At 39.4% G+C, this 17,616-nt stretch overlaps 3 protein-coding genes and 1 pseudogene across 3 annotated transcripts; 2 read left to right on the forward strand and 2 right to left on the reverse strand.

Annotated features, from left to right (window-relative positions):
* The first annotated feature begins 3,201 nt into the window (after positions 1 to 3,201).
* LOC148697774 (uncharacterized) lies at positions 3,202 to 4,387 on the forward strand. Its single transcript, XM_088690219.1, has 2 exons — positions 3,202 to 3,562; positions 3,645 to 4,387. Exons 1-2 carry the CDS (start codon positions 3,272 to 3,274, stop codon positions 4,242 to 4,244), a joined length of 891 nt encoding a protein of 296 aa, XP_088546345.1. The 5' UTR covers positions 3,202 to 3,271; the 3' UTR covers positions 4,245 to 4,387.
* A 911-nt stretch (positions 4,388 to 5,298) lies between these two features.
* Positions 5,299 to 7,662, reverse strand: LOC148697775 (tyrosine-sulfated glycopeptide receptor 1-like). Its single transcript, XM_088690220.1, has 2 exons — positions 6,513 to 7,662; positions 5,299 to 6,359 (listed from the first exon to the last, which is right to left on the reverse strand). Exons 1-2 carry the CDS (start codon positions 7,615 to 7,617, stop codon positions 5,299 to 5,301), a joined length of 2,166 nt encoding a protein of 721 aa, XP_088546346.1. The 5' UTR covers positions 7,618 to 7,662.
* Positions 7,663 to 11,095: 3,433 nt separating this feature from the next.
* On the reverse strand, positions 11,096 to 12,600 carry LOC137714572 (uncharacterized; annotated as a pseudogene).
* A 382-nt stretch (positions 12,601 to 12,982) lies between these two features.
* LOC137715302 (UBP1-associated protein 2C) lies at positions 12,983 to 16,754 on the forward strand. Its single transcript, XM_068454581.2, has 2 exons — positions 12,983 to 14,417; positions 16,481 to 16,754. Exon 1 carries the CDS (start codon positions 13,115 to 13,117, stop codon positions 14,414 to 14,416), a length of 1,302 nt encoding a protein of 433 aa, XP_068310682.2. The 5' UTR covers positions 12,983 to 13,114; the 3' UTR covers position 14,417; positions 16,481 to 16,754.
* Positions 16,755 to 17,616: the final 862 nt, after the last annotated feature.

Consider the following 17,616-nt stretch of genomic DNA (forward strand, 5'->3'; position numbering starts at 1 on the left):
TCTTCTTAGTTTTCTGGAATTTCGGCCTTTACTTTGATGAACTTCCTTCAACGACATCTGCCTTGGCTTCCATACTCGAAACCAGGCCCTTCTCATTCTTTCTGTTATCTTCCTCAATTATTAGCCTTACAATGAGATCCTCAAGGGTCATCTCCTTACATTTGTGCTTGAGATAATTCTTGAACTCCTTCCAAGAAGGTGGCAGTTTCTCTATAAAAGATGCAACTTGAAAAGACTCATTGCTCACCATCCCTTCAACATGAATGTCATGGATCATTTTCTGGAGATCTTCAGTTTGAGAGACAACGGACTTGGAATCCACCATTTTGTAGTCCAAAAATTTGTCGCAAATTTGCCTGCGACAAATTTCTTTGAACCAACATCCTCCGTTTTATATTTTTTCTCAAGTGATTCCCAAAGTTCCTTGGCTGTTTTGCACACTACATAGACATTATACAACGAATACTACATAGACATTATACAACGAATCATCTAATGAATTAAGAATATAGTTTCTGCAGAGGAAATCATTATGATTCCAGGCATCTATAATCGTCAAAGTTTCTGCAGAAAAAAATATTTTCTCCATCTGCAGTAGGTACAGTCTCGCGCAGAACATTAGCCAAATTCAGAGTTGTCAAATAAAATAGCATTTTATGCTACCATCTTTTGAAATCTCCACCCTTAAATTTCTCAGGCTTTTCAGAATAAGGTTTAGTTCCTAATTATTCCATATTGTTCGAAGATTGTTGGAGAAAAATTTAAAAACAAAAATAACATAAATACAAAACTTGAAATACTTATACTTTATTACTCAAAAATACTTGCAATACAGAATGAAATTACACAATAAATATAGAAATTAAAACGATACTAACTTGAATGAACCAAAGGTAGAGGCTAGCGTGTTCGAACAGTATTTTTGTCCCACTCTTGTGCTTATGATTCTACGTCTGCTCGACCAACATACAACTACCTAATTCTACAACCCGTACTGGATTATAGAATTCTAGCGAATTGTTTTATGTGTTTACTCTCTGGGAGTTTTGTACATAAGAAAAAGAGGAAGAAAAGATGATGTACGATGGAACTGAGACTCCAGTTATATAGGCTATTTCATATCTATTCAAATACTTTTTGGATGTATCTAAAGCTACACAATTAAGTAAAATGTTTTTAATTAATTTTAATTAAAAACATAATTCAAAATTAAAATTAATGATTTGATTAATTTTAATTCTAAACTAGAAGGGCCCCCTTGTCTTGATTAATTAATAGCCCAAACCTCAATCCTTATTCCAAATGGTCCAACACCTAATCACTAATAAAGGTGACTGACTTAGAAGGTGACTAACTTAATATGAGGACCCCAAGTTCCCTTGAGTTCCCCGATGTGGGACTAAAGGAGCTCAAAACTCCAACAATTATAACTAGACAACCCATCTAATTTATGAAGTTCTTTTGTTTCATACGAGTATATGTGACAAAGACTTTGTACCTATGAGGACGGGGATGCTCAGACATCTTCTTTCTAACCTAAAAACATTGAACGTCAATGAATTGCAATTTTCCAAAGAAAAATAGCTGATTGAATCTTATATGCTGATTCAAAAGCATAAATATTCGAAGAAAATATCATTGAATCATACATGACTTCACCCTTGGGCTCTTTTAATGCTTGTATCGTTCTCTGCTTCAAAACTTCAGATTCAACCAAACTATGAAGGTTTAAAATCCAACAAACATTTACTCTCAGTTTCTATGTACCTGAACCATGTTTCCTGCCTTTGTTCCATGGTATCCTCCCTTTGTTGGCTTGTCCTATTATTTTCCTTCTGTGTCTCTCCTCTTCTTCCTTCCTAATACTCATCAGAGACTCGCTGTCATTAACTGATGGAACCTCCTTGCTTAAACTTTGCTCCTCGTATGCATTTATGTCGAGGAAAGAATGATGGATGTTGATAATTTCATAATTTTCACCCATGACAGCATTGATGCGTGCGGCTCCCAAACAGTGAAGTCTAGGGAAGGATACAAAGGCGACCAAGGGTGACAAAATAGGTAAATAATAGCTCCAATTCTCTGTGTTCTGCCGAATGCGAGTGGCTTCCCCCACATAACCAACCAGTGGAACATGATTGAGAGTTGAGTATGGAGCAGCCAATCCCCAGACGGCAACCCCGAACATCAATCAGAAGCTGATTTCATTCATACAAATTATCAACCAAAAAATAATGCAAACATCCATGACTGTGTGTAAATCACCTGTCAAGATTATTCCATACAGGCAGGAGACGAGACGAGACGAGGGGATCAGACTCGGAAGCTCGGGTTTGGGACTGAATGCTCTTAATCAACCGAGCTATATAACCCTTATTATTCAATCAGTATCAGATATGCAATGCCACCACTGAAATCACCATACAACCTCATTTTTGTTGTACATTAGTCACATTTATATAAATCCCAACCAGCTATAAAGTATGGTTCATGCCACTTAATATTATGGTATAATGGTATTCATCTTCACTTGTAAGTAAGAGGTCTTAGATTCGATTTTCGCCAAAGGAAAATTTGAACCACATTACTGTTAACCCATTATAAGTCAAAGCCCACATTTTCTCCTTTAGACCATCTCCAACAATGACTTAAAACCTAAAATTTCCCTTCCCCCCCCCCCCCCCAAAATCTACTCCAACCCATGACCTAAAATTAACCTAAAACCTAAAACTTATTTTGAGGCCAAATACCAGCCCAATTTTAGGCCACAAAGCAAAATGGTCCCACCAACTGAGATTGAAACAAGGGCTGTGAAGCCCACTGCCCAGCTCCCACGCGCCAGACCACCCACAATTCAACTGAGACTGACACAAGCTGGCCCACCCACGTGGGGTTGTCCCCCGGGTGTCAGCCCACTGTGTAGCCCAACGGCTACTTTTTTTCAATCCAACGGCTGGATTTAATGGGCCGTTGGTTAATCCAACGGTCCAGGTTCAATTTTTTTTTTTTTTTAGTTTTATATTTATGTATTTATTGAATCCAACGGCTTAGATCAAATATAATTAAATATAACGGTAAAAAAAAGATCTAACGGTCCAAATTTTAATCCAACGGCTAGAATAATTTTAAAAAATTATTTAACTTAAAATTCAACCAAAAACTCTATAAATACCTATGTATTTGTTCAAACATCCACACAAAACTCACTTTTCTCCTACAATTCTTCCAATTTTTCTTTATACCATTTATTCTCATTTCTAGAATTTTCAAGATGGCAAAAGAGCATGTTAGAGGTCGTAATTGGACCTTTGACGAAGATATTGCTTTATGTTTGGCATGGATTTCGATTAGCGAAGATGGTGCCGTCGGCACCAATCAAAATAGAAAGGTTTTATGGGGTAAAATCGTTGATAAGTTCCATGAAAACTCCAACGCCGGTCGAAGGGAAGTTGGTGGTGTTTATGATCAGTGGAAGATTATCAACAAAGCGTGCACTTTATGGAAAGGAAGCTTGGAGAGAGCCATGGTTGACATGCCTAGTGGAAGGGGCGCCTCAGAAATTGTGAGTTTATTTGTTGATATTTTAGTTGTCATGTACATAATAGTATTTTGCAACTAATTGTTTTTATGTATTTGTTGCATAGGGTGACAAAGCAATGGCAATTTACAAGACAAGAACTACAACAAAAAATCAAGCTTTTAAGTTGCATCATGCTTGGAACATCCTCAAGGATTGTCCGAGGTGGGGAACCGATGCGAACCAACAATGTGGAAGATTATTTCATAATGAAGCCCCACCCCCAAATGATGTCAATGAAGGTGTGAATTTTGCCGACAATGAAGGTGTCGAACAAATGACCCCAACTTCCTCTTTTGCAAGGCCCCCGGGTAGAGATAAGCAAAAGGAAGCAAAGAGAAAAGGGAAGTCCCAAGATCCAACACGTGCACAATTTGCTAGCGAAATGGCAATAATGAACGAAATCCAGTGTCGTCGGCAAGAAGAATCGGCCCAAATGCTTTTGGCCATGAAGGAACAAGGGGATAGGGAGCAAGAAAGGTATGAAACAAATTTGATAATGGAGGACCTCGACAAATACACTCCAGAGAGGAAGAGATACTTACGTGGTAAGCAAAAGGAAATTTTACGAAGGAATGCCACAAGGAGTATATTTCAAGATGATGATTCATCTCAAGACTATCACCCAAGTCCATCACCAAGTCAAGATGGTGAATATCATTATTAAGTTTATGTAGTCTATGAGTTTTCGATTGTATTAAGTTTATGTAGTTTATTAATTGTTTTTTTTATTTTTTAAGTTTATGTGGTTTATTAATTGTCTTTTTTATTTTTTAAGTTTATGTGGTTTATTAAATGTCGTTGGTATTAAGTTTATGTGGTTTATCTTGATTTTCATGTATTGATTTAGTGATTTTTCAAAATTTATCGGAATTTAAATATTTTTAGGTTAAAATGTTCATAAAATTAATTTAGGATAGTCTACATAATTTTTTTTTTAAAAAAAAAGTTAATTTAAAAAAAATAGCCTTAATTCATTCTTTGATAATCTGGGGCTAAAATTTTAAGCCAGAAGGGTTGGAGTAGAAAAACTGTTTCTGGGCTAAAAGCTAAATATTTTTAGGTTTTAGGTCACCATTGGAGATGGTCTTAGTGTATATAAAATCGTTTGTTAAAAAAAAATATATATATATATATATATATCTGGTTCATGAAACTGCCACGAGAAGCCAACTAGATACATATGTTCTGGTCCAGTCCATACTACGAAAAGCCCATACTTTCGTCAACAGCCCATTTAACTCGAATATTTACTCATATGAAGAGGCCCAAGGTATCCATCCAGTATAAAAACACACAGAAGAATCACCCGCTCGGAAAACTCCCAACCCCTCACCCTCTCTCTCCGCTCTCTTCCACTTCCCAAAGGGTTAGGGTTTATCCTCTCTCTTCTTCTCCTCCTCCTCTCTCTCTCTCCCCTCCCAATCGACGCAACCAAGAAGTCAAAGCTCGACGAAAACGGTGTCGTTCTGGACACAGATCCCTCCTCCGCCCCCAAGCTTTCCCTCGAAGACGCTCGCAGTCTTCTGTGAAGATTATGTGTTGCCGTTCCTTCGTGTATTGTTTTTTAGTGGGATTTGCAAATCAAGATTTACGAGTCATTTACAAAGCAATAACTTTGATAACATAGGGACGTTTATTATGAAATAAAATGCATATCATAGCTTTATGTTAGAAACCCTCAAATGTAACCGAGCAAACAAATCATTAATAGAGATTATTTAGCTAAGCCATCTTTTCATCCTATTCATGCGCACTGCTAACATGACAAAGAGCCTATCTTGTACATTGTCTATGAACCGAAAGTATGCATATCTCCATGTCTTCTTTGCGATCAAAGAACCACATACTCCCCAGAATCCGAAAATAAACCCCAACACAACGGAAATATAGAACCATGGAAGTTGATGCCGATCGTCCTCATCATTTTGGTTGTCCTCATCATCATCTCGTTTGTTCTTATCATGCACATCAATGCGACACTTGTTCGGAAGCGGAGCACCACAAAGTTTTGGATTCCCCTCAAATGCAGAAGCTTCAAAGCCTTGGAACTGAGTGCTTGTTGGGATTGGTCCTTCGAGATTATTGTAAGAGACATCAAAATTTTTCAAGAAATTAAGGCTCACCAGAGATGATGGGATTTTTCCGGACAAGCGATTCTTGGAGAGATCCAAACCCTCTAAATTCTTAAGGTTAGATATTTGTTCTGGAATGATGCCTGAGAAGTTGTTGTCGTTTAGATATAACCCTTGGAGAACCTGCAGTTGGCCGATCTCAGTAGGTATATTACCGGTAATGTTGTTGAAGGAAAGATCTAGGAATGGAGGAAAGTTAGACGACCTGCAAGACCATCTACGGCGAAAGCCATTGGGATTCATCACCGTGTAAAGAGGAAATTCGAGATCATAATGGTCTGCTTGAGCTGCAACAGGTTCATGTACCATAGCCGGTACTTTACAAAGTTCTTTCGGAAATTCACCTGAAATAAGGTTCATTGACAAGCCTATATGAAAAAGTCTTGGTAGATCAGTCCCCAACCAGCTAGGAATTGTCCCTGTGATTTTGTTGCCTCCCAGAGCCAAGATCTCTAGGCTTTTTAGCTTTGCTAACCATACAGGTATTTGACCAGTGAGATCACAATACGCCAAGCTCAAAAGTCGTAGATTTCGAAATCCATCAAAACCAACCATATCATTGTCAGATGGCATTCCTTCACCGTTAAAGGAGTCCGAAAGGATTAGTGCTCGAAGACTTTTGCAATGCATCAATATCTTCATTGCTCCTGTGACATTTTCCAATCGGTTGTAACTGAGAGAGAGGAAGGACAGAGAGTTCAACGAAAGAATATCGGATTGTACTTGCCCCTCTAGATTGTTCGAACTTAATTGAATTGCCTTCAGGGATCTACATGAGTAAAGGCTTGTTGGCAACTTACCAGTGAATTTGTTCCTATACAGGTCAAGTTTAGTAAGTTGAACAAGTTTGGAGAAATTAAGCTTGGTAATGTCTCCTTCCAAGTTATTTCGTCCCAAATGTAGTTCTGCAAGGCTGGTGCAATTCATCAAAGATTGGGGCAACGAACCTTGTAGGTCATTGAAATCGAGCTTTACAATTTTTAACCTGGAGAGCTTCCCCAAACGGAGAGGGAGCACTGCACTTAGTTGATTGAAGGAGAGGTCAAGGATTGCGAGGTTGGTGAGGTTGACAATTTTATCACTAATGCCTCCATATAGTGAATTCTGAGGTACTGAAACTTCTTCGAGTTTGATAGCATTATAGATATCTTCTGGAAGTAGCCCTGAGAGATTATTGTGACCAGCACGAAAAATTTGCAGCTCGAAACACCTCCCAAAACCGCGGTAAATGTTGCCACTGAATTGGTTTGAGGAAAAATCCAACACTCTAATCAAGGAGTTAGAATGGAGACATATAGAGGATGGGATGTACCTGGAGAAGGAATTGTTGCTGATGTTGAAACTTGTCAAATTCCAAGCATGCATGAAGAACGAAGATGGAATTGGACCATGGAAGCGATTGCTTGACAAATCGAGTGTCCGGATGTTGTCGAATGTTAGAGACAAAGGCAGTTCTCCAAAAAGAAGGTTATAGCTCAAATCAAGAACCTGAAGACGATTCAAGGACAAGAAGTGTTTATTTTCAAGTGAACCATGAAGTGAATTGTGGGAGAGATTCAAGTGGGTGAGATGCATGAGGTTTCGAAGTAACAATGACGAGGTAAAAATATCGCCGTCGAGCTCTTTTGAGGATAAGAGCAAATGGATGACCCGACCTTCCGAATTACAAGCGATGCCTTCCCAACGACAGCAGTTAACGGAAGTCCAATTTAAAGGAGAAGAGGATAGAGTAAGGGCGAAGGACAAGAGAGAGTGACGTTCAGTTTGGTTGCATGCATGGATATTTGTAGATATAATGGACGTGAATAAGAGGATCATGAAAAGGAAGCCATTTGCCATTGTGTTAGAAGGCTGTGGTACCAGTTTAATGCTTTTTGTCTTTGTAGGATCTCTGAGTCTCTGCATTTATAAAAAAACCCAATGCAATTTGTCAACCATTTGGCAAACAACCATAATCACACAATGCAATTTTTTCCCCAACGTTGAATAGAGATTTTCCACTAAAGAAACCACAAACGACGACCTTCGCTAATTGGATCTACTAAAGAGAATTCAAGATGGGGAGATGATAGCAACAAAGATAATAAGCTTAATTAGGCCCGAAGCACATGAAAACATTAAAAAAAAATGCTAAGTGCTTTTTAGAAGAAAAAAAAGCATTTTATCTCCTTCATGTGCTTCTTTCTAAAAGCACTTCAAGTAGTGTTTTGTTTTTTTTTTTTTAACTCACACTTACGGTTAGCCTTTTTTGCCAAACGTTGTTAAAAACTTTTTAGGTGATCTTAAAACACTTTTAGTAACTTTTAAAACGTTGTCAAACATGCCTATTCTTGCCAAGCCTCAACTCCAAACTAAGAATAATAGAGAAGTAGTAAGTGTTCTTTATCTCAAAACTTAAAATGCATATTTGACCTAGCAAAATGACATTATTTGGCTAAAATGCATATATATTGTAGAGAAACAGTGAGTGTTGTTCAAAATGACATTATTATGCACAAATAGGATATCGAGGACCACAACCTTGAAAAGTCTCAAAATGTACTTGATATGAATAAGTATACAAGTTCAAGTTAATTCATTCCTCAATTTGGTCCATAATTTGCTCCGCTAATTAAATGTCATGCATCTGGACTTTTCATATGAATTAGTATACACGTTCAAGTTAATTTCCCGGTGAAACGATTTTTCTTGGAAGATTAGACATTTCTCATTTTTTCAAAGCATTGAGTTTTGTATCTGACCTATCATACTTGCAGTATCTATCCATTAAGATGCCGTTTTTACGCCGTAGTAGTTGTTGACCGTAATTAAGATTGCCCCTAGGGCTGGACAAGTGGCACTATGAAGAAAGTTGAGGTTCCACTACAAAGTCAATCGGCAATATGAGGAGTACCTCATCCTCTTATAAGCCCTTGCATAGTTTAGTCCTTCACCAATGTAGGATTTTGTCCACACATTCTCACATGACGAAAGTTGGGGGTTCCACCATGGCAATATGAGGAGTAGCTCATCTTCTTATAAGCCCTTGCATGGTTTGGTCCTTCATCGATGTGGAATTTTGTCTACACATTCTCACATGAAGATAGTTGGGGATTCCACCACAAACCAATTGACAATATGATGAATAACTTAACTCCTTGTAAGTCCTTGCATGGTTTGGTCCTTCACCGGTGTGGAACTTTATCATCACATTCTCACACGTCTCCTTACGTGTGGCAAATTTTCAAGCTTAACACATAGACAACATAAATTATGTGACTTGGAGCACGTGTTGCCATTAGGCTCCACACTTGAACCGTAAGAAAGTTGAAGTTCCACCATAAAACTAATTGGTTATGTGGAGAGTACCCAACTCTCTTATAAGCTCTTGCATGGTTTGGTCCTTTGTTCTGACATTTTCACTGTACCAGCATCGCTATCACCGCCATATAACCATTGCGACCACTACGACCGTTCCGCCATTATAACGCAGTTCAGCAGTAGAAAGAAGTCTACGACCTGTAGTGTGCTGGTTACGGAAAGAAAAGCAAAGAAAAGATACGGTTATGCTGCTATTCAACTTATCTTGGAGAATAGACTACGGTTCTACGGTAGATTTTGCATCCACAACACAACCTTGCAGATCAATAAAATTGTGACCAAAATGGAAAATAGAAGCCAAATCTGAAAAATAAAATCCATCCCGCAAGGCTTTTGATCAACTTCAAAATATTGGCAAGGCAAGCCAGATATTTCATGAGTGTGAAGGTGAGATATAACTTCCGGCAATGGCAGTTCACCGAACACACATTTTTCTCATGAAAAGAATATTGCACTTCAGCTCGATGAACGCTTCGTTGTAATATTGGCAATTCGGCATGAAACCTTGTAAACAAATAAGGGATGAGGTTACCATACGCTATTTCCTCTATTCCTAGGAATGCAGAAACTTAAGCACACTCCCCTCGTTTCTCATTCGCTGCGCTAACAGAGGATGAGGTTACCATAGCTAGTTCCATTTTTCTGTTTTTGGCAGCTCTGATCTGGTCTGCGATCGAAACTTCTTTCGAATTTTCTCTCTCTTTACAGGCTCTAGATCCAGTTTCTCCAAAGATGTGATATGTGACATGCTTGCTTATGCCCCGTTGAGCAGCAAGCTGGCCATCTATTAAAGTCTTTCTGTCAAGCCATTAAGAATAAAGAGTAGAATGCAGTAAGACACGAACAAACAACATTGAACTACATAATTTCTGCTAACTAGCAATTACCTTAGTTAATCTCTTGTTACGTTTCATCCCCTGAGGAACTGTCAACTCTTCATCATCTTCATTAATTACATGTAGCATGAGTGGAAGTGAGAAGGTTGACATGAGAAGGTAAGTGAGAATGTTGCTAGATATTATAACGAGACAACCCATCTAATCTATGAAGTTCTTATGTTTCATACGAGTATATGTGACAAAGACTTAGTACCTATGAGGACAGGGATGCTCAGACATCTACTTTCTAACCTGAAAACATTGAATGTCAATGAAATTGCAATTTTCCAAAGAAAAATAGCTGATTGAATCTTACGTCATCACATTCCAAAGAAAACATTGAATCCGTTCTGGACGAAAACGGTGTGGAACTTTGTCATCACATTCTCACACGTCTCCTTACGTGTGGCAAATTTTCAAGCTTAACACATAGACAACATAAATTAGGTGACTTGGAGCACGTGTTGCCATTAGGCTCCACACTTGAGCTAACTTGCTCTGATACCGTAAGAAAGTTGAAGTTCCATCATAAAACTAATTGGTTATGTGGAGAGTACCCTACTCTCTTATAAGCTCTTGCATGGTTTGGTCCTTTGTTCTGACATTTTCACTTTACCAGCATCGCTATCACCGCCATATCACCATTGCGACCACTGCGACCGTACCGCCATTATAACGCAGTTCAGCGGTAGAAAGAAGTCTACGACCTGTAGTGTGCTGGTTACGGAAAGAAAAGCAAAGAAAAGATACGGTTATGCTGCTGTTCAACTTATCTTGGAGAATAGACTACGGTTCTACGGTAGATTCTGCATCCACAACACAACATTGTAATCAATAAAATTGTGACCAAACTGGAAAATAGAAGCCAAATCTGAAAAATAAAATCCATCGACCACACCCGCAAGGCTTTTGATCAATGTTAAAATATTGGCAAGGCATGCCGGATATTTCATGTGTGTGAAGGTGAGACATATCTTCCGGCAATGGCAGTTCACCGAACACACATTTTTCTCATGAAAAGAATATTGCACTTCAGCTCGATGAACGCTTCGTTGTAATATTGGCAATTCGGCATGAAACTTTGTAAACAAATAAGGGATGAGGTTACCATACGCTATTTCCTCTGTTCCTAGGAATGTAGAAACTTAAGCACACTCCCCTCGTTTCTCATTCACTGCGCTAACAGAGGATGAGGTTACCATAGCTAGTTCCATTTTTCTGTTTTTGGCAGCTCTGATCTGGTCTGCGATCGAAACTTCTTTCGAATTTTCTCTCTCTTTACAGACTCTAGATCCAGTTTCTCCAAAGATGTGATATGTGACATGCTTGCTTATGTCCCGTTGAGCAGCAACCCGGCCATCGGTTAAAGTCTTTCTGTCAAGCCATTAAGAATAAAGAGTAGAATGCAGTAAGACACGAACAAACAACATTGAACTACATAATTTCTGCTAACTAGCAATTACCTTAGTTAATCTCTTGTTACGTTTCAGCCCCTGAGGAACTGTCAACTCTTCATCATCTTCATTAATTACATGTAGCATGAGTGGAAGTGAGAAGGTTGACATGAGAAGGTAAGTGAGAATGTTGCTAGATATTATAACGAGACAACCCATCTAATTTATGAAGTTCTTATGTTTCGTACGAGTATATGTGACAAAGACTTAGTACCTATGAGGACAGGGATGCTCAGACATCTTCTTTCTAACCTGAAAACATTGAATGTCAATGAAATTGCAATTTTCCAAAGAAAAATAGCTGATTGAATCTTATATGCTGATTCAAAAGCATAAATATTCGAAGAAAATATCATTGAATCATACATGACTTCACCCTTGGGGTATTTTAATGCTTGTATATATCGTTCTCTGCTTGAGTCGCTCACAAGTCTCAGCATTATATGAAAGATCAAAACTTCAGATTCAACCAAACTATGAAGGTTTAAAATCCAACAAACATTTACTCTCAGTTTCTATGTACCTGAACCATGTTTCCTGCCTTTGTTCCATGGTATCCTCCCTTTGTTGGCTTGTCCTATTATTTTCCGTCTGTGTCTCTCCTTTTCTTCCTTCCTAATACTCATCAGAGACTCGCTGTCATTAACTGATGGAACCTCCTTGCTTAAACTTTGCTCCTCGTATGCATTTATGTCGAGGAAAGAATGATGGATGTTGATAATATCACAATTTTCACCCATGACAGCACTGATGCATGCGGCTCCCAAACAGTGAAGTCTAGGGAAGGATACAAGGGCAACCAAGGGAGACAAAATACGTAAATAATAGCTGCAATTCTCTGTGTTCTGCCGAATGTGAGTGGCTTCCCCCACATAACCAACCAGTGGAACATGATTGAGAGTTGAGTATGGAGCAACCAATCTCCTGACGGAAACCCGAACATCGATCAGACGCTGATTTCATTCATACAAATTATGAACCAAAAAATAATGCAAACATCCATAACTGTGTGTAAATCACCTGTCAAGATTATTCCATACAGGCACGAGACGAGACGAGGTGATCAGACTCGGAAGCTCGGGTTTGGGAGTGAATGCTCTTAATCAACCGAGCTACATAACCCTTATTATTCAATCAGTATCAGATATGCAATGCCACCACTAAAATCACCATACAGCCTCATTTTTCTTGTACATTAATCACATTTATATAAATCCCAACTAGCAATAAAGTATGGTTCATGCCACTTAGTACTACGGTCTAGTTGTATTTATCTTCACTTATAAGTGAGAGGTCTTAAGTTCAGTTCTTGCCAAAGCCGAATTTGAATCACATTACTGTTAACCCATTGTGAGACTAAGCCCAACTCCTCTTCTTTAGGATAGATAAAATCGTTTGTTAAAAAAAAAAAAAAAAAAAAAAAGTTTCATGAATATACCACGAGAAGCCCAACTAGCTACATATGTTCCCGTCGAGTCCATACTACGAAAAGCCCATACTCTCGACAAAGCCCATTTAACTCGAATAATTTACTCATATGAAGAGGCCCAAGGTATCCATCCGGTATAAAAACACACAGAAGAATCACTTACTCGGAAAACTCCCAACCCCTCACCCCTCTCTCTCCGCTCTCTTCCTCTTCCCAAAGGGTTAGGGTTTATCCTCTCTCTTCACCACCTCCTCCTCTCTCTCTCTCTCTCTCTTCTCCCTATGGACGCAACCAAGAAGCGCAAGCTCGACGAAAACGGTGTCGTTCTGGACACAGATCCCTCCTCCGCCCCCAAGCTCTCCCCCGAAGACGCTCGCAGGCTCATCGAGCGATTCACCCCCGATCAACTCATCGACATTCTCCAGGACGCCCTCTCCCGCCACGTCGACGTCCTCGATGCCGTCCGCTCCATCGCCGATCCCGACGCCTCCCAGCGCAAGCTCTTCATCCGCGGCCTCGGCTGGGACACCACCACCGAGGGCCTCCGATCCCTCTTCTCCGCCTACGGAGAGATCGAGGAGGCCATCGTCATCCTCGACAAAACCACCGGGAAATCTAAGGGTTATGGGTTCGTCACGTTCCGCCACGTCGACGGCGCTCTCATGGCCCTGAAAGAACCGAGCAAGAAGATCGACGGCCGCATGACCGTCACGCAGCTCGCCTCCGCGGGGAATTCGAACTCCAACACTGCCTCCAACAACGTTGCCGACGTATCGTTGCGGAAGATATATGTGGCCAATGTTCCGTACGACATGCCGTCGGATAAGCTCTTGGCCCATTTTGCCCTGTACGGGGAGATAGAGGAGGGGCCGCTAGGCTTTGATAAGCAGACTGGGAAGTGCAAGGGGTATGCGCTGTTTGTGTATAAGACTCCGGAGGGGGCTCAGGCGGCACTCGTCGATCCGGTGAAGAACATCGAGGGGAGGCAATTGACTTGTAAATTGGCGATTGATGGGAAAAAGGGCAAGTCAGACGGGCCGGGTCAGGGTCAAGGACCCGGGAGTGGGTCCAATACGCACGGCGATGGGATGGGGATGGCACCACCGTCTTCGATTCCTGGGCAGTACGGCATCCCAGGTGGAATTGGTTCTTATGGTGGGTATACCAGTGGGCTTCAGGGCCAGCCTCCGTTGGGTCACCATCCATTGGGTGGGCCTGGGTTGTCTGGTATTGGAAACCAGGTGAATTCGGGTTTGGGTGGTGGTGGCGGCGGATATGGAGGGTTGGGTGGGCCTTATGGTAACTATGGGGGCCCTGGGGGTTATGGTTTAGGTGGTGCTGGTGGGCTGGGTGTTGGACTAGGTGGTGCTGGGTCGGCTGGGGGTGGTCCGGGTGTGGGTACCGGGTCATCTTTGTATGGATTGCCTCCGAGTTCAGGTGGGCTACCATCTGGTAGGTATCCAGAGGGCGGGCACTACGCCCTGTCAGCATATCAGAATCAGCACCACCAGCAAGCTGGGACATCCCCGCATCCAAGGGTTCCTCAAGGTGGCATGTACCCAAATGTGCCACCTTATTTCTGAGGTATTTTCATTGTTTTATCTTTTGCTATTATGTGTATAGCTTGGTGGTGTAGGTTGAATTTCTTGGTGCCTGGTTAGAATACTTGTGTATGATTGCTGCTTCTTGTTTTGGTTCTTTCGCTACAAAATTTGTGGCTTAGACTAATTGTGTATTGCATTTGATTTTTCCTTTTGTTTACATGTGTGCCTAGGACGTCTTTGTTCATGCTTCTGCGTGAATTCCCTTTGCTTTTGTTGATTGAGAGGCGATCAAGTGTTTCATTTTTACATAAGACGAAGATGTTTTCCCTTTTCTGTAGTATTTCTCTTGTTTTGTATTTTCAATGAAATGATTTAACAGTACTTTTTGTGTTGCCTCCAAAGTTTTAATTTTAGCAAAAATAGTAGATGTGGATATTTCATTATAATTTATGATGTTGGGTCATATTTAGTGAAGAACTTTAGCAATTGAGTTTCCAAATGAATTTTAGTGTTTTCTATTTTCTCTTAACCGATGAAATTTATATGACTTGAAATTTGAATTATGTGTTAAGTGTTAACTTTTTAGTCCTTAATTATGGAGTAATATGGATATTACAATCTTTAATCTTTACAAGATGCTTCTCCAGTCCACATAGTGAAGCCTTTTTTGTTTGGTGAGTGTGGATGGAGTTGTGTGCATTTTTTTCCTTTGATCAATGTGCGTGGAAGCTTAATACTTGAGAAGGAATTCAATTATCTCTTTTGTGACTTTTATTATATTTTATGTATTTGTATACAGTTTTTGTTGGGAATTTGATGGGATTGATTGAGCAAGTTATCATAACTTTAAGTGATAGAGTCCAACAGTAATGTCATTAGTCCAACACTATAGATTCCAATAAGTGACATTTTCTGTGTCTGTTAAGAGCCTAAGACATGAGGAATAAAAAAAATAGTGGGTCTTACTGTAAAATCAGATATCACATGAGGGTAGTTTATTCCATACCTATACAACCAGATTCATTCCTATTCATCAATTTCCCAAATCCAATCAAGTAAACATGCCATAGGAGGTATAGCAAGTGACTTACATGGATGATGAGCTTTGCTCATAGTCAGCTTTTAGCGTGTGGGTTTCATCCAGTGTTTTAATACGCAAAAAAAAAAGTATAGGGCTTTCTCCGTCTTGCAAATCGAGTGTAGGCTTTGAGACATGAATATTATTACTAAAAATATTTAAATATGTATATGATACTGAATTATGTATATGCATATTTAAGAACATACATGCAGTATCAAATACTTGAGCTAAATCGCTGCTTTCTACGAAGGGCTGTTTATTTGTTATTGGAGGTTAGTGGTTGCTCTAGTGACTGCACTGTGTAATATTCGAAGCATTCAAATCTTTGTAGTTGTAATATTCGAAGGGTGATATAAATTTGGCTTTAGGAATTGTGGTTAATAATGTGTGTGTGGAGCTTTTGTAACAATTGATTTGGAGGGTTAATGAAGTAGTGAGATCATTATGTGATTGCCTTTTCTTCTCCTAAAAACAAAAAATCATGCATAGGATTGCCTCGAATCATTCATACATTTATTTGAGGAAAGATTTGCTTTTTTCTTGGTCAGTGCAAAGTTTAGCTTGACTTACCAATGAAACCGTCAAAACATTTCCACATTCCAGTATTCTATTGATGTAAGCCAACTATTGGTTGTTAGTTTTATTTAATTATTTTTATGCTCAATGAAGTATAGCCTGCTGTAAGATGATGAATTCATCTTCTAAATTTTGATACAGTCGTATTATTTGTTTTTTTTTGTCACTTTTGAATTATCTTATCATTTTATTGTTCTCTAGTTGTGTGAGTGTTTTCTAATATTTTGGTAAGGTAGCAAGGATGTTTTGATTTTGTATGTTAGTGTTAAAGGTACATGAGCTATCACTATGCCCTGTGATTCGTTTTGATTTTATTTCAAGTTGTGTGAAATCTGTTTTGTGGGGTCATTGATTTGATCTGTTGGCGTGTTTATTGAATTGATGTGTTTGTGTGCTTTATGGTTCAATTGAACATGGATTGAGTTATTGATTGATGTTTGATTCAGGTGTATGACCGCTTGTTGGCGCAGATGCTTTATATGGTTCTGGTGATTGCGTGATTGCAGACTATATGCTGTGGTTTGATGATTGTATTAGCTGTGCTTTTATCGCCTCTTCATCTGCACCTTTTAAGATGTAGGTCATTTCCGAGTTATGGTAGCCAAAGTGACCGAATTAGACTAGTTTTCTGTATTCTGTCGGGAATTGATGTGCTCTGTAGGTTTTTTTACCATAAAGTATAGTTTGTTTTTTATAATAACGGGATTTATGTTTCTTTTACTTTGAGAATGCATGTATGGTGGTTGTTGCTCTTTCTCTAGTTGATAATTGATATGACTTTGTTTGTACGGAGCTCTCAAGATGGGGGCTTGCTGCTGTTATATGTGTCTTACAAGTGCACATAGGTTACCACATTGAGTTTACAACTTATGTTTGCTGTAAAATTATGCTGGTGAGGTTATCTCAAGCTTTCTTTTTGGTGAAAAAGATTGGTTACATTTCATTGGTTTTTAACCCACACTGCAACAGTTGTGGGTTTCCCTATGGTCTCTTATGACTATGATGTGTTTATCCATTAGTTCCTTTATACGTTGTGAATATTGTGGGGTTTTCCTTGGTGTTCTTGTTATGTATTCAGATTGTTTTTTTTTTCTTTCTTGGTAGACATTTGTGCTGAATATCAATTTATGTGATGGTACCCTCCAGTGGAGTCATTTCGACATCGTATCTTGTTATATCCATCCAATACAGTGTTGTGTTATGTTTTCGCTGTCACGCTTTTTCCGTTTTAGATGGTTTGGTGCTATTTGATTGACAAACTACTCTTCCCTTCCAATAATGTTGACTGTTCTTGTCCGAAAAATAGTTTTTTCGTTACACCTAGGAAAATAGTTTCCTTTTTCAAACTGTGGAACGTTTTTCCTGTCTGACGTGATTTTGAGTTGTCTCGCTGTCTTCTCGCCCCATTCTTTTCGTCGCGAGTGATTTCTCTTTGTTGGGCGGGGAGTGGAATTTGGGGACCGGAGGCCCGGAAGTGAAGAAGTTGAGGAATCTGTCGATGCTTTAGCTTGGTGATATGAATTGTGTTATGGTGGTCGAGGCGGATTTTTTCTGCAAGTGTTTTCTCTTTGTCGGGCAGTGA

This window comes from Pyrus communis, chromosome 3 (assembly GCF_041283825.1).
Source record: "Pyrus communis isolate YQ-2024b chromosome 3, ASM4128382v1, whole genome shotgun sequence".
Lineage (NCBI taxonomy): Eukaryota > Viridiplantae > Streptophyta > Magnoliopsida > Rosales > Rosaceae > Pyrus > Pyrus communis.

Excerpts from the sequence above, each read along its gene's own strand:
- LOC137715302 (XM_068454581.2), top strand. The coding sequence starts at position 13,115 with ATGGACGCAACCAAGAAGCGCAAGCTCGACGAAAACGGTGTCGTTCTG.
- LOC148697774 (XM_088690219.1), top strand. The coding sequence starts at position 3,272 with ATGGCAAAAGAGCATGTTAGAGGTCGTAATTGGACCTTTGACGAAGAT. Across the intron at positions 3,563-3,644 it reads GAAGGGGCGCCTCAGAAATT|GGTGACAAAGCAATGGCAAT; the intron begins GTGAGTTTATTT and ends TTTGTTGCATAG.
- LOC148697775 (XM_088690220.1), bottom strand. The coding sequence starts at position 7,617 with ATGCAGAGACTCAGAGATCCTACAAAGACAAAAAGCATTAAACTGGTA. Across the intron at positions 6,360-6,512 it reads GTATAGGAACAAATTCACTG|GAGCAATGAAGATATTGATG; the intron begins GTAAGTTGCCAA and ends AAAATGTCACAG.